The sequence below is a fragment of the Natrix helvetica genome (genome assembly GCF_964273705.1).
Source record: "Natrix helvetica genome assembly, chromosome: 1".
NCBI classification, from domain to species: Eukaryota; Metazoa; Chordata; class Lepidosauria; order Squamata; family Natricidae; genus Natrix; species Natrix helvetica.
In genome coordinates this window covers 201,935,922-201,952,932 of record NC_138548.1, presented here as the reverse complement: position 1 = coordinate 201,952,932, position 17,011 = coordinate 201,935,922, and the positions used below count along the sequence as shown (strand labels likewise).

At 42.8% G+C, this 17,011-nt stretch overlaps 1 protein-coding gene across 6 annotated transcripts in view; it reads left to right on the top strand.

The window, feature by feature from the left end:
- Nucleotides 1–17,011, top strand: part of HDAC6 (histone deacetylase 6) — a 45,434-nt gene that overhangs the window by 24,473 nt on the left and 3,950 nt on the right. For all 6 annotated transcript variants that reach the window (XM_081971761.1, XM_081971763.1, XM_081971765.1 and 3 more), the window contains 9 exons: nt 100–268; nt 496–629; nt 826–894; nt 2,504–2,696; nt 3,243–3,392; nt 6,477–6,651; nt 8,573–8,928; nt 11,045–11,143; nt 12,344–12,490. In XM_081971761.1, coding sequence (XP_081827887.1) covers nt 100–268; nt 496–629; nt 826–894; nt 2,504–2,696; nt 3,243–3,392; nt 6,477–6,651; nt 8,573–8,928; nt 11,045–11,143; nt 12,344–12,490 — 1,492 coding nt within the window. The remainder of the gene's footprint in view (nt 1–99; nt 269–495; nt 630–825; nt 895–2,503; nt 2,697–3,242; nt 3,393–6,476; nt 6,652–8,572; nt 8,929–11,044; nt 11,144–12,343; nt 12,491–17,011) is intronic.

The following is a 17,011-nucleotide window of genomic DNA, read 5'->3' as shown; positions in this document are numbered from 1 at the left end:
TAGCTCCAGAACTAGACCTGCTAACAGAATGTTAAGAGGTTGAAGCCCAACCAGTTTAACCTGCTGCTTCATTGCCTCTTCTCCTCCTCCTCTCTGCAGCCTGGCTTATGTGGAGACATTGAAGTCCACAGCCACCATGAAACCTCGTGACCTGCATCGCCAGGGTGACCAGTACAATTCTGTCTACATCTGTGCCAGCTCCTATGAGTGTGCCCGGCTGGCGGCTGGGTCCGCATTCAGTGCAGTAGAGGCTGTGCTGTCTGGGAAGGTAAATGCCAGGGGAGAGAGCAGCAATTAATTCAACCAGTCTGCTGCGGATGATATCCTTTTATCCAGTTGCTTTCCTAGGACCTTTGGACAGGCCTACCTCTAGCAAGGGGCATGTTCTATAGATCCCTTTTTAGCCTGGCAGAAATTCTCTGCACAGGTCCCGTTGCTCTCCTGAATTTTCAATACAGTACTAATCCCCTATTGTTTCTTTTTCTGGGTCCATAGACTCATAATGCTGTGGCCATTGTCCGCCCGCCTGGACACCATGCGGAATCAGATACCGCCTGTGGCTTCTGCTTCTTCAATTCAGTGGCTTTGGCAGCACGCTATGCTCAGCGCTTGGCCCAGAGGCGGTTGAGGTGAATATACTCAATAAGAACATGATGGGGTTTTTTGACTAATTAAAGCAGATTCAGTCCTTTAATTTTCCTCCCCAAGAGGTCTCCTGGGAGTGGGGATTGTAATTCTGAGAGCTCCATAACAGTTAACATATATTTTAACTGAACTGAACCGGGGAGTTTGATTTACTGATCTAATTTTGGTTTTATTTCTCAGGGTTATGATACTAGACTGGGATGTTCACCATGGCAATGGAACACAGCACATATTTGAAGATGATCCCAGGTGCTGTCTATCATTTCCCCCCCATTTGAGGAAATAGTGATGTTATATCCTATATAGAATAGGGAATCAGGGTTCTTTTCCCTTTGCCCAGCTAGAGGTCACTGTTAAGGATCAGTTTTTACCAGAGGGGGACATCTTAAAATATTCTGCAGTAATACTCCTTCCCGCTCACCCGTTTCATAATCAAAATGTTTCCTTTGTTTGTGACATGAAATAATACAAGTATATTAAAACAGGGAAGGGAAATGGGACCCTGAAACCAATTTTCTCCCGTGCTCAAACTAAAACAAAGGGTAAAATTAAACACGCTTGTGGTGCTTGCATTAATTTTGATGCATGCTCAGACTGAAAAGCGTTTTAAAAATATGTAGAATTGTTTTGCTGAAAAAGCCTCCATTCTTCCTTATAAAATTCCAGAAATATAGCCATACTATGATGGTATGTCTCCAAACAGGAATAGAGGGTTAAATTGCAAAAAATTGACAAGGGTTTCTAGTGGCCTGTTATCAAATAAAAGGGATATTCTGCTCTTCTGGCTTTTAACTTTGGCAGTTAACATAAAGATAACTTTGGGGGGGGAAACTCCTGGGAGTGTATGGAAATGCTGTACGTTCAATTCTCCTGTGAACATAAAAATCTGGACTGGGATTGGGTTCACAAGACATACTTAGCAAGAGAAGTAGTGTATCATCTGGAGATCAGTCAGTGCTGTGTTAGAACGATTTAATTTAATTCCCAAACTGTCCCATATTGTTTCTCCCTGCCATATGTACAATCCAAAATAGTTAAACCTCTTCTTTCATTGGTAGCAGAGAGTAGCTGGGCCCTTCTAGGACTTATCTTTCTTCTTCCTTCCCTCCCTGGTTGCCACTGCAGTGTCTAGGAGACCATCAAAAATGGCAGCTCTCTGACTAAGGATCTGGAATAACCAGCTGCTGGAACAAAAAGATTAGTGTTATTTAAAATAACATCAGATGTCAGCTGCTTTGTTGTGATCACAGGTAGCAAATATTCAAGAGTTGTTCTTCTCCTTAAGATAGGTAGATAGGTAGGTGTGTGTGTGTGGTGTGAGTGGGTGGGTGGGTAGATGGATGGATGGATGTAGGTAGGGAGGTATTTAGATAGATGATAGATGATTGATAGATAGATAGATAGATAGATAGATAGATAGATAGATAGATAGATAGATAGATAGATAGATAGATAGATAGATGATAGATGATAGATAGATAGATGATAGATAGATGATAGATAGATAGATGATAGATAGATAGATAGATAGATAGATAGATGATAGATAGACAGACAGACAGACAGACAGACAGACAGACAGACATAGATAGATATAGAGAGACAGACACGATAATATGATAAAGTAAAATGAGACAAGGCAGACATTGTCCTCCAACTCCTTGAAGCCATTGTTCTATGAATTGCTCAAGGTTTTAATGGGAGAGAAAGGGAAAGAAGGGAGAATAGAACCAGCAAGTCTTGAGTAGCCAAAGTATGTAATTGTGACCTGCAGTTCTCAACATCTTGATCAGGGGGAGCAAGGCCTTTGCCTCCACTCCGCACCTTCTTTTCTGATCACCTTTCCCTTCCCTTCTAGTGTTTTGTACATCTCCCTCCATCGGTACAACAATGGCACTTTCTTCCCCACTTCTGAGGATGCAGATTATGACCGAGTGGGTGTGGGACCTGGGGAAGGCTTCACCCTTAATGTGCCTTGGAACTGTTCCCGAATGGGAGACTCTGAGTATCTGGCTGCCTTCCATCAGATTATCATGCCTGTTAGCTATGAGGTAGGCACTGAATATTCATCGTGGGAAATTCAGGAGTGGCTCGAATTGTGCCATGATTGCAATTATTAGATGCCATATATTAACTATGATTAAATATTTATTAAAAGAGAGAGAAAACAACGAGGGAGGAGGTAGTTACTGAGTGCTATTTATTTATTTAATCAAATGTATATGCTCATCCATCTCACACAAGTAACTTTAGGTGGTGTACAATAAAAGCAGCAATTAAAACTTTCTACAGAGCCCAAACGGTCTTTTGCAGGGACATGCAGACATTGAGATTCCTTGCTCCTGATCTAGAGGTTGTAGGCATTTTCCATTTGGTTAAGATAACTGGGTAGCCACTAGGTAGGTTGGGTTACAGTTTTCAAGAACCGAACCCATCCTGGCTTATGTTTGAGGATTCTGGGATTGTCTAGTCACAGTATCCGAAGAGAACCAAGCTGCTTGCACCTGGCCTCCAGAGGTACAAAGGGCTGGCCGGACAAGGGGATGAGTTAGCAGGAAAAGCGAAAGGTTCAGTCACCCTGTGTGTTTTTTTTCTAGTTCAACCCGGAGCTGGTCCTGGTGTCGGCAGGTTTTGATGCTGCTCGAGGGGACCCATTGGGGGGGTGTCTCGTGACCCCAGAATGCTACGCCCATATGACCCACCTCCTCTTGGGTTTGGCAGAAGGGAAAGTAGCCGTTGTCCTAGAGGTAGGTCAGAAGTCTTGTCTTTATTATCTGGCAGAGCTCGGAGAGCTACTTTGAAGTATGGGTAAGTACATAGAGTGAGAAATCATGAGGAAGTTGGGCCTGGAGTTTCAGGGGGAAAAGTAAGTGCAGGTAGTCCTCGAGTTACGACCACATTTGAGCCCAAAACATGTTGCTAAGTGAAGCGTTTGTTAAGTGAGTTTTGTCTCATTTTACGACCTTTCTTGCCACCTTTGTTAAGTGAATCGTTGCAGGTCTTAAGTTAATAACACGGCTGTTAAATGAATCGGGATTCCCCATTGACTTTGTGTGTCAGAAGGTCGCAAAATCTGATCACATGACCCCAAGACAGGGCAACCGTCATGAATATGAACCAGTTGCCAAGCATCTGAGTTTTGATCATGTGACCATGGGGATGCTGCAATGATCATGTGAACAATGGTTGTAAGTTAGTTTTTCCAGTGCCGTTGTAACTTTGAATGGTCACTAAATGAACCGCTGTAAATCAAGGACTACCTCTATTCTTCTCCACTTTCTTGTTGTTTTTGTTCTCCATTTCAAAGCAAGAAAAAGACTACAGAAACTATAATTGCCATAGTTGCAGAGGGACAGACATTCTGATTTTTAGGAGGAAAGTTCAAATGCAGCATTTGAAAACAATTTTGTTGCAAGGAAGAGGAGAAATGTGCTGAACTTTATTTTATTTATTTATTGAATTTATATTGCTGCCTATTCACCCATGCCGACTCAAAGTGGCTTACAGAATATAAAAGCACATTTAAAACAATAAGAAGAATGAAAAGAATCAAATAAATTAATATAGTATAATATAATAAAATCATAATAAAATCACACCACCACCACCACCACCACCACCCAGGCAACAGCAGATCACACAAGCTATTTAATGGGCTCCATCCCGCTTTGGGTTTCCCAGACCCATTGGCAGAATCAGGTCTTCAGCGCCTACCGGAAGAGTACTAGAGTGGGGGCCGTTCTAATCTCTGGGGGAATGATGTTCCAGAGAGAGGGAGCCACCATGGAGAAGGCTCTTCTGGGTCCTACCAGGTGTAACTCTCTCAGGGATGGCACCCATAGTATTCTCTGCCTCACTGCTCGGATGGATTAGGTAGATGTTGTTAAGGAATATAATTTAAACCTTTGTAATTAATAGATGGATCGTGGCCTTTCCTGGCAGTATACTTCTGAATAAGCAAAAATAAACCCGAAGCAAGATTTAATAAAAACATTTTTAATTTAAAAGAAAGTAAAAATACAAACTTGCTAACTGAATTAATTACATCGTGGCAAGAGCTATGTGCCTGCCTCCTTGGCAGGCGAACAGAAGATCAGAAGAGAAAGTTGAGGAGGAATAATGTGAAAGTGCATGCGCAGTAAATCATTGTCAGATAAGAACGGTGACCTGCGCAGTAAATCTTCAACACAGCTAGCCAACCAAAATAAACCCAGTGACAGATGTGACCGGCAAGAGATGGTCCCTCAGATAAGCTGCCAACCCTAATGCTGTCACCCAGCCCCGATATTAACTTTTTTATTTGCTCTCATTTTAAATGAAGCAGAAGCCAGCAAGCTATAAAGCACCAGGTTCTCCCATCAGCATTGCTTGCAAGAATGCTTTTGGGCTCCATGTAGGCTCCAGAAGGTTTCTGATCAAGGAAAAAGCACAGTGACTGTCATACTGTGCTTGATTTGGAAAGAGGGGACCTGCTGAGATAACAAAGATTAACTAAAGAGAGAGAGAACATCCTGGAAAGCTGCAGAAAGCTACCACCAAGCAGCATCCCTGCAAGCTTGTCATCTGTTAAATTGGAACGTAGAGTCTAGCCATAATAGCCAGTACAGTTGCCAACTCTGGTGAAACACTTTTTTATGAGAAGGCCCACAACATATTCTCATACGTGGCCGGAAAAGATGATACAACAACATATTGACTTAAAACCTGAAATATTTTTGTTGGGGATTTTACCAGAAAATTATAGTAAAGAAAATATACATTTGATTATCCACGTTATGGATAATCAGCAGCTCGGATTGTATTTGCCCAAAATTGGAAAAGTGGAAGAGATCTTTGCAGAGGAGAATGTGATTAGGAAAATCCTAGAATGCGCAGAAATGAGTAGATTGACCCTGGCTAACCATGAGAAAGAACAAACTGATTATTATACAATCTGGGAATCATTTTACCGAAGGTTAGAGAATAGACATAAGAATCAATAGTAGAAGAAGTTGTGTAAAATATGGAAAATGTATTAATAGTTCATATAATTAATAGAGTGAAATACATCAGGATGAGGATTGTTACAGTGTTAGAAATTTAAAGTATTGGAAATTAAGCTAAGAATAGATTAAACAATGAATATGATTGTAAATTTTAATTGTTGGCACAAAATATTTGTGCCCAGGTGACACATTGTTGAATGGAAAATGGAATTGTTTATATTAAAATAAAATAATCATTAAAAAAAGAGAGTTGTCAATGTGTCAACAGAGGTCACCCAACTGACAGTAATATGTATAGTATAGGCGATCCTCATTTACCATCAGCAGTTGGGACAAGGATCCTCCATGGCTAAGGGATGCAGCCAGAAGAGGTGACATCACATGACTGCAGCAGCTTACGATGGTAGTTCTGGTGGTCCCAGTTTCCATCGTTAGTTATGAGGATCTGTTGTAAGTCCCCTTCGCTCAGTGCTCTTGTAACTTGAGCAATTGCTGGAGAAGGGGAGGTTGAGCCAGGATTACCTGCCTGTGAATTGTGAGTGCTCAAGCCCTATGTTAATTGCCGTTCTTCCTTCTTCTTTTCCTCATTCCCTCTCTTCCAAAATCTTCCATCCTTCGCCAATAGACAAGACTTGGTGTTACATCAAAGGCCCCAACTGTGATTGGTAGCTTATGTGCCATGGAGAGGCTGAGTCACTTTTGATGTCTGGAAGCATAGACTTGAGAAGCTTGCTGTTTCTATTTGAGATTGCAATGAAGAATGTTTACAGTAGCAGCTCTGTTCCTGCATGTAGGCTGGTACCAATGACTTGGACATCAGAGTAATTGTATTTTTCTCCCCTTCAGGGTGGCTACAACCTAGACTCTATCTCAGAGTCCATGACCATGTGCACGCGCAGCCTCCTGGGGGATCCCCCACCCCCACTCGGACGCCTAAAGCCTCCCCATCTGAGTGCCCTGCAGTCCTTGGCCCGTGTCGCTGCTGTGCACCGCAAATATTGGGCAAGCCTCCGACTGGAAGGTGAATAATTCTCTTTTTATCTAAAGTATCTCTGTTCTGTCTGGGCTGATGCACTTCATGACAACGGCTACGGCCCTCGTGACTGTACACCAAAACAAAACCTGTCATTTACCTCTTGCTGTGAAGTTGTGGTGTCAGTATTCCTCACAGTTTGCCCCCACTGCTATTCCATAAGAGGCTAATACTATTGAATCATGCATTGGGGGCACTGTTGTGGCCCACCTGCGGCCAGCAGAGCTGGCGGCAGAGTTAGACAGGGAGGAGGTTGGGAAGGAACGTGGGCGAGTTCTGGGGGCTGAGGAAAGCTCAGATGGGGGCTCTGTGTTGGAGACAGAGCGGGAGCTAGACAGCAATGAGGCTGAGGAAGAGCTGGAGCCTGTTCCCAGTGTGCGCATGCGCAGAGCTGTCAGAAGACAAGAACAACTAAGAAAGCAGGCTCAACTTGGGAGTCAAGCCACATCTTGGAGGTGATTGGCCCCTCCCATAGGAAACAAAAGAGGAACGAACGGGGAGTGGCCTTTTGCAGGAAACTATTCATTCATTTGGTCGTTTCAAGAGTGGAAAGTTCTGTTTGTGACTCTAAGAGACTCTGTACCGAGTGTTGCCTTGCCCTGTGTTTGGAAGCTAGTTTATCTGGCAGCTCTCCAAGCAAGATAAGGTTCATGTAGATAAACATTCCCCTGAAAGACTCTTGGCCAAGCCTTGCTGACTGTGAATGAAAGAAATTCACAGTCGTGTAAATAAAAGGGGTTTTGCCGGGACCAAGACTCTGCTCCATGCTTTTTAAGGAAGCCTGGGTCAGAACGGACACTTGTAAGATGGGAATGTGCCACAGTCTTGTGCAGAATGAGCCACAGGGAGGCAACAAGAGCAATGGAGTTTTGCAAGGGAGCCTGTGAATTACAGAGCAGGCCGACTGTGGGGTTTGTGTAATTTTCTAGCTGAGATGTTGTGTGCTTCCTTGTTTTCCGCACAGTCTAAATAAGAGGTATGGAAGCTTACAGCTATAGCAGACTTCCCGATCAGGTGACCAGCTAGTGGATGGAGTAATTTCTTAGCTGAGAGCTTATTCTCAAAAGATGTTCTTTAGATAGGGGACAGAGCAAATCAGAAGAGGGAAGTTTTGGAGGCTATTTAGCAGGGGAAAGAAGAAACCCAGAGTCTGCCAAAAAGAAGGTGGTGGCGTTGTACGACTTGCAAGGCATTTGTCGTCTTATCAGAAGAGCTTGCTTTTTACCCCTGCGGGCTTGCGGAAGGTAAAAGGACTGGAAGCCAGCCTTCCTCCTTTGAAGGCTCATCAAGGTGAAGATCCCATAAATGGTGTTCAGAGAGAAGGCAAAAAGAACAAATCCTCCGAGGACAAGAGGCTACAAAAGTTAATCTTCATAGGGAAGCTGAGAAATGGCTGCAAATACAGATGAAGTTTGCTTGCCTGCCCGCTGCTCACCTCAGCCATGGGCCCCCGTTCCTAACAAACCAGTACCGGTCCACCGTTCAGAGTTGGGGACCCTGCATTAAAAGACATTTGATCTTCATAGCCATATAGCAGCATCAAGGCCTTTCAACTTGATGTTTGAGGTTGCCTAGCAACTAGACAGTGTAGGAAAAGAAGGATAGAGATTGGTTGAATTCCTGCTGATGTCGCAAAAGGCTTTTTCTTACAAAGCACTGACACTGCCCTGTAGCAAAACGGGGCAAAGAAGGGCCGGGAAGGGAGCAGGAGAGACCCGATGGAAGAATTTAGACAAGGGGAATAAGATGAAGTCGGGGAAGACACAGGGGAATAAATGCACAACTAAAGGGAGGTCGGAGTTGTATTGAGTGCCTGCCCATGTAGTAACTCCATGGATTCCCATTCCCACCATTCCCATCATTTTAACTAAGCACCTGAAAGGCGGCTCTTATTTTTCCTCCTCCCCAGTGCCTGCCACTCTGTGGGAGAAGCCCAGGACTCGGTCTGGGAAGGGAACTCCCGTTTCAAACGTGGTTCCTGAACAAGCCCCTCCGAAGGTACTCCAAAGCCCTGTAGCTCAGCCCGTAGCCGAAGCGATAGATGATGCCGTGGTGGGCTTGGGCTCCCTCCAGCTAGAAGACAATCTCATGGAAGAGGCCGAAACGGCTTCGAGTTCTCTCTCTCCTGATTCCAGTCCAGTGGATGAGGAAGCTCAGCCAAACGTCGGTAGATCCCCTAAGAAAGTGGATCTGGCAGAGGATGCACCAAGGGAAGGTGTATCGGCAGAGGGCTTCTCTGATGAAGCGATGGCTCCTGACAAAAAAGTGAGTATCACAGTTTTTCTCCTTACAGAGCATGGGTGTTCCAAGCTGTTTTTCTCTTTTAGGGAATACTTTTCACATCAGTTTGTATTTCACGCGAAGCTACTACGGCTGTTGCGAAGCAATTGGGGGCTTGTGTCATGCTGGCGCAGTGATTAGAATGCAATCTTGCAGGCTAATTCTGCCGGCTGCCAGGAGTTCAATCCCCACCGGCTCATCGTCGACTCAGCCTTCCATCTTTCTGAGGTCGATAAAATGAGGACCCAGATTGTTGGGGGCAATATGCTGACTCTCTAAGCTGCTTAGAGAGGGCTGTAAAGCACTATGAGGTAGCATATAAGACTAAGTGCTATCGCTACGTGAAAGACTGCATCGAGTCCAGATGTGTTCCAGCTCAGGCTTCTTGGCCTCTCCACTAATTGTGCTGAGAATTGGTTTAGGAATGAGCCAATCTTCTTGTGTTGCTTCCTATTGAAGAGAAAGAGAGTTAGCACTTGCCCTCCTCCTTGTCTAAAGAGCTCAGAATTTACCTAATGGACTCAGAAGAATACACCAAACTACTCTGCATCTGTGATTTCTTCCTCCACCCCACCCCCCCACCCCCATGCCCTGCATAGGAAGCTCTTGTTTCCATTTTTCCCGATTTGTCTAACTTCCATGTCAGTGGTTCTCTTATTTTTAAAAGAAATAACATCTGATTTTAAGTGGCATTCACTTGAGAATCTCTGCCTGTTAGTAAGCTCCTTAGGCCAGGATCCCCAACCTCTGGTCTGCAAGTGGCGGGCGAGCACGCAAAGTTTCATATGCACGGGAGCTAGATTGCACGTGCAAAACCATCCTCTCTGTTAGGAATGTAAGCTAACAATTGGGTTAGCAATATATAAACCAGGATGGTAGTACTGTTTCTTTAAGTACTGCTGTAAAATGTGATTGGTTGCTGTTACCTCAAGCAGTCATAAGAGGGAGCCAGAATGACTGTTAGCTCTCTGTTTGTTAGATGCTGATCGGACTTATCGTGAGTTACTGTGTTTTTGCTACTGTTAGCTGCGTTGTGTGCTAAACTGATTATTTGATACTGGACTGTGTTCGAAGGATCATTCCTTAACTGAGAACATTGCTAACTGACTGACTGAACCGTGTATGACTTGGACTTTAAATTGAACTCTGAATACCTCTATATTTCCACGTAGTAAACTACTATTATTTATACTATTCAGTGTCTCTGTATGCTGGTTTGTGCATGTTCTTCCATACCACTCTCATTACGCTTCTCTGCACACTCACTCTCCTAACGGGGAGCTTACTTACTTAACACTCTCCTCCCTCTGGCTGCCACCTCTGCTGCCGGTCCATGGAGCCAGAAAAGGTGGGGATCACTGTGTGTTAGACTACAATTCCCATTGCCACCTAACAGCCAACATTTTATGGTGATGCTATTTGGGAGAATGGAAGTCATAGTCCACATTTAAAGGAAGTAAAGCTGATTTAGATGATGTCTTTAAACAAAGGCAACTCATTTCAGAATTCAGATAGTTAAAATCTGCTCAACCCAATTGAAATATTTCAACTATTGACGTTGGGAAGAGATCGGGGAAGAGATAACTAAGCCCTTTGAATAAAGAATAGCTTTATTGAAAATATCATATTGGCACAGATCTGGTGAAAACCAACTCTGAAGGGTTGCGCGGTTTATCACCTAATTAAAAGTAAAAAATAGTTCCCTCAACCCAAGTAATCAGTCACATGGTCCAATCAAGTCGCTGCCTGGTGACATCACTCCTCTTTCCTCCAGTCAGATATGAGAACATCCTTGGTTCCCAAGAGAAAGTATTTTATTTTGACTACGCAACCCCAGCTATCTCTAATCCCCCCTCCCTATCCCTATCCCTCAGCTCCAGGGTGACACCACTGAAGCTCCAAGATGGCTTCAGCCATGCCAACTTCAGGGGTTGACCTTCCCATTGCCCCTTTGCCTGCCATAAAACAGGCCCTGTTTGTGAGAACAATAGATATGGAAGCAGCAACTCAGCTATAAAGTAACTACATTTCAAGGACTTTCGGAAAAATATCACCTCATATCATCTCAATCACCCCTCTCTTTTTCCCCTTTTACTTTCAGCATCACCACCCAATTAATGTTGAGCTTGTCCTGTTGGATGAAGCAGCAGGGGGTTGTTCTTCCTTTGATGAGAAGTGTGGGGATGACGTGGCTGGCAATGTGAGTATTGGGAAGGGGAGAGATTATTGGGAAGAGATCGGGATTAGATTGCTTGAGTCTAGAGAAAGTTGTGTCTGATAGAGCTGCAATAGCATCTTGGTGGCCTAAGGAAGAGTGAACGGCACCATTGGCTTGTAGTCTCACTGGAAAAGCCTTGAGTATTTACAGGAGCTTTTCAACTAAGAGACGGAGGAGTCTATATAGAGTGAAAGGGATATTACATGGATATGTTATAACTCCATATGTATACCAGCAAAGACTTCAGAAATGTTCCTGTGATGCTCAAGGAGTTAGAGAACAGGGAATCTGTGTTGCTAGTTCTAGAATTAAATCAAGTTAAAGCCTGACCTGAGGACCAGGACAGAGGCAATAGAAGAAGTGGACCTTGAACAGCACTTGCAAACGCTTATCATACCCAATCAGCTTCTGAATTAAAACCACTGAGATAAGAGGGGAGGGTGGAGAAGTGCCTGGGGAATATTTAACAGCCCAGGGAGCTGAAGATGCACAACAGGGAATTTTTGAGTTTAGCAAAAGTTTCAGAACAGGGGAGGGAAGGAGTCTAACTTGAAGAGAAAAAGGCAAGACTCATAAGGGACAACCTCTAGGCCCGTGATGGTGAACCTGTGGTACCAAAGGAGCCATATTTGCTGGCACGATAGCCCCTGGCAGCCCTCAGTGTGGCGTGCCGGCCAGCTGATATTCGGCCTTCCGGAGGGCCAGGGGAGGCTGTTTTTGCCCTACCCATGCTTCAGGAAAGCCACCTGAGCCCAGAGAGGGCGAAAAACAGGCCCAATGGCCCAACTGGAAGTTTGGGAACGAACTTCCAGTTGGCCCGTTGGCCTGCTTTTCACCCTACCCGGGCTCTGGAGGCTTTCCTTAATCCTTGGGAGCGTGAAAATGGCCTCCCCCAGCCCCCCTGAGGTCCGGGGGAGGCCGTTTTCATCCTCCCCAGGCTTCAAGAAAGCCTCTGGAACCTGGGGAGGGTGAAAATTCCTCCCTGCGGGGGTCGCTCACACAAGTGCGGTGGCGGGGTCGCTCGCACATGCACATGTGGGTGGGCATGCACATGCATTATGGGGCATGCACACGCTATAGCACGCACACACACAGTTTTGGCACGCCTTTAGAAAAAGGTTAGCCACCATTGCTCTAGGCTAGATGTCAGGATAGAGCGATTCTTCTGCTATCTCTTTCCAGGGGCTCTTTTACGCTGTGACTCCCTTATCCTGGTGCCCCCACCTCAGCTCAGTGCTGCCTGTGCCTCCTGTGGGCTTGAATGTTTGGGAGCCTTGTGCAGAATGTGGCAGCGAGATGGAGAACTGGGTTTGTCTGGTGTGCTATAAGGTAAGGATACCAGTCCTGAAGATACAGCTTTGGGGGTTAGAGGCTAGAAGTGATAAGCCTGGAGCCAATAATGACTCTTCCTATTCTTGAAGGAAGTGTATCGCTTAGGATGGGTAATTTTTTTGGTGAAGGGAGGTCATCCTCCACCAATTGGGGTCTAGTACACATTGCTGCTGATGTAGTGCAACAATGTCATCAAAGGGAGCTGCATGTTCAATTCATTCTCTATTTTGCTGGGAATGTTTAGTTTTCCCTATATATTGTTAAGTCTCTGAGGGCACATGATACCAGTTTTCTTTAGTTTCCCATCCAAATTGGCAGAAACTCACACCAACTTAGAGGGCTCTGTGGAGTTAAAAAAGAGAAAGAAAGAGCTGACCGTGCGCAGATCGCTCATGTTATAAGGTGACTCTTTGTACTCCAATACTACTTCCTTCTGGAGTTGCTAGTTTGGAGTTCTGGCTCAGAGACTCATTGTCTCTATGGCGGGCAAGGAGATGTTCCTCCATGTGCTCTTGGCCAGGAGCTATTTTAGGTGTTTCATTGACCAGCTTCTATCATCTCCCAATTTGACTGGTGTGAATGAAATAACTCAACAACAGAGTTTGCTTGTTGAGGGCGGGGCTTGATGTTGCAACGACACAACATGGAATCTTGGGTCTCCAGGATTGCTGTTGATATCTCTGTTTCTGGGTGGTCCTTTTGGACCTAAACTGTTCTGAAGGAATAGTGATAGAGAAGAGCATGTCCTGCTGATCTCAGGGGTATCGCAAAGCCCCTGATTGATTCAGGAGAAAGCTCTTTTTGCCAGCTACAAGAGAAGCAACCAAAATGGCTGCCGGAGTTTGGGACAAGCTCTGAAACAGAAGCAGTACAGGAGTGTGTTGAATTGGTGAGAAAAATTTTTATTATTGGAGAAGGAAAAACCCAAAAGAATTGGAATTTAAAATAAAATTGAAAACAGAAGAAAATAAGTGGCGAATTAACTCTGGTTTAAGACGATCGTGTTATCTTTTTTACCTTAACTTGGATGGACTCTTTACAAATGCCTCTTACTTTTAAACTGGACTGGTCTCTTTTTTTTCCTTCTTCCTCTATACTTTCTCCATTTTTTGTATTCATGGATTAAAAGCTTCTCTTGTAAGGCTTGGACGGAGCATAATTTTTAAACTTTTCTTTTCCTCTCTGGGACAGAGAGGCAGAAACAGATGAAAAAGAGGTAACACTGCCATCTAGTGGCTAGAGGCTTGGCAAAATCTGATAAAGCTATAAACTTTGTTTACTGAAAGGCTCAGTGGAAAACGTTTTGTTGATACAGGTGTTCCTTTGAAGGAAAGAGAAAGCTTTGATTTGAAAAACTCCACTGAATTTGTTTGACCTAAAGAGTCTCGGATGTTTTGGCAGTGTTTATAACCTGGAAAATGGTACAACGTGAAGAAGAAAAGGCACTAACTTTGCAAAGAATTTTCTTAGAAATTCAAAAAGTTTTAATAATTACAGAGAGAATTGAAGAGACTTGAAATTATAGATCAAAATACAGAAAGTACGGGGACAGCGATGAAGTTTGAGGACAGAGCTGAAAAAATAACAGACATATGAAAGTGATAAGAAAATTGTTGACACTGACAGCAAACTGAGAGTAGAGGGAAATTACAAGTGTGAAATACGGAAAGGAGAAATTGATGAACCGGATCTTCATTTCGGATGTCAGAAAATAGATGAACAAAGGAGAGAAAATTTGGCAGAAATAATGAGACTAATCTCGGCAAAAGCACTAATGATAACAAAAGTGAAGCTGATAAAAAGAGCAGATAAAGGGTTTCAAATTCTTATAAGACATGCAACGAACAACAAGTTCTTAAAAGAAGTCCATATAAGACTTATCAAGAAAACATTTAGAATACAGATTTTACAAACGGCAAGAGATATTTGATTACACTATTTCTGGAAGGATACAGGATGATGCAATGAAATGTCACAATAAATTTTAGTTAAATGTAGTTACATTTTGAGTGCTATCTACAACGTAATAATAGCTATAGTCAAATAAATGATTAATAATGATAACAAAGCATTTATATATACTAGATTGATAATATGAAATTTTATACAATACTGTAAGTGAGGATATGGAGATGATGTTGAAAAGCCTTTTTATAAAAATTAAACAATTTTATATAGAATAGAATATAAAGATGTAATATCATTGGATGATTTCAGGATGATGTAATAAAATGTCATAATATAATTTTACTTTAAATTTAATATGCTTTGTGTTGAAAGGATGTAATAATAGCTAGTCTTAATGGATTTTTAATAATTATATCAATTTGTATATAAGTATATTAAATTGATGATACTAATAATGGGGAGAAAAACATGGAATTGAAAATTATTAGAGAATTTTATCAAAGCATTTATATATACTAGATTGACAATATGAAATCTTATACAAACTGTGAGGATCATGGAGATGATGTTGAAAAGCCTTTTTATAAAAGAAACAATTCTATACAGAATAGATTATAAATCTATTCCACTTGGTCTATAAACCAAGTGGAAGATCCAACAGGTTCCTAACAAACCTAGCAGACAACTTTGTTTTCCAAAAAGTAGAGAAGGAAACAAGGGGATCAGCCATACTGGACTTAATTCTCACTAACAGAGAGGAAATGATAGAAGGTGTTGAAGCCATAGGAACCCTGGGGGCAAGTGACCATGCAATATTGGAATTCAACATTATCCAAACACAAGTAGTAGAACAAAGTCAAACTAGAGTCTTGGACTTTAAGAAAGCTAATTTCAATAAACTTAGAGAGAGCTTGGGAAAAATTCCATGGATGAGAATCCTCGAGGGGAAAACAACTCAAGAAGCTTGGGAAATTTTGAAAAATGAGATTAGAAAAGCCCAGTCTAACACAATACCAATGAAGAAGAAAAACAACAGCTCCCAAAAGAAACCAGCATGGCTGCATAAACAACTATCTGACAAACTGAAAGACAAAAAAAGTAAGTATAAAAAGTGGAAGGAGGGGGACATAACTAAGGCAGAATATCAGCAAATAGCCCGAGCCTGTAAAGATGAAGTGAGGAAAGCTAAGGCTCACAATGAAGAAAGGCTTGCCACAAAAGTAAAAATTAACAAAAAAAGCTTCTTCCAACATGTTAAAAACAAGAAAAAAGTTAAGGAAACAATTGGTCCATTGCTAGGAGAAAGTGGCAAGAAGGTGACAAGCAACAGGGAGAAAGCAGAACTATTTAACTCATGTTTTGCATCTGTCTTTACACAAAGGGATAAAACAGTCCAACCTATCAAAAGCAGCACCACAAAATTAGGAACACAAATTGAAATAGGGAAGAAAATGGTAAGTGAGCACCTGTCTACCCTAGATGAGTTCAAATCACCAGGACCGGATGGATTACACCCCAGAGTTCTGAAGGAACTAGCAGACGAGATCTCAGAACCACTGAATTATATCTTTCAGAGATCCTGGAACACCGGGGAACTACCAGAGGACTGGAAAAGAGCTGATGTGGTTCCCATCTTCAAAAAAGGGAAAAAATTAGATCCAGGAAACTACAGACCTATCAGCCTAACCTCAATACCAGGAAAGATTCTGGAAAAAATAATCAAGCAACGAATTTGCGAACACCTAGAAGCAAACAAAGTAATAGCCAAAAGCCAACATGGATTTGTCAAAAACAGATCATGCCAGACTAATCTTATTGCATTCTTTGATAATGTGACAAAATTAGTGGACCAGAGGAATGCCGTTGATATAGTTTACTTGGACTTCAGTAAGGCTTTTGATAAGGTAGACCATAACCTACTACTAGATAAAGTAGAAGAATGTGGGTTAGACAGCATCACCACCAGATGGATTGGTAACTGGCTGACGAACCGCACTCAACGTGTAGTTCTCAATGGAACTGCATCTACATGGAGGGAAGTATGCAGTGGAGTACCCCAAGGCTCTGTTTTAGGCCCAGTACTCTTCAACATCTTCATCAATGATTTGGATGAGGGAATAAATGGGGAACTCATCAAATTTGCAGATGATACCAAGCTGGCAGGAATAGCCAACACTCCAGAAGATAGGCTTAAGATACAGAAGGATCTTGACAAACTTGAACATTGGGCACTATCTAATAAAATGAAATTCAATGGTGAAAAGAGTAAGGTTCTACATTTAGGCAACAAAAACGGAATGCACAGGTACAGTATAGGTGATACCATACTCAGTAGTAGTAACTGTGAAAGGGATCTTGGAGTCCTAGTGGACAACCATTTAAATATGAGCCAGCAGTGTGCAGCAGCTGCCAAAAAAGCCAACACAGTTCTAGGCTGCATCAACAGAGGGATAGAATCAAGATCACGTGAAGTGTTAATACCACTTTATAATGCCTTGGTAAGGCCACACTTGGAATACTGCATTCAGTTCTGGTCGCCACGATGTAAAAAAGATGTGGAGACTCTAGAAAGAGTGCAGAGAAGAGCAACAAAGATGATTAGGGGACTGG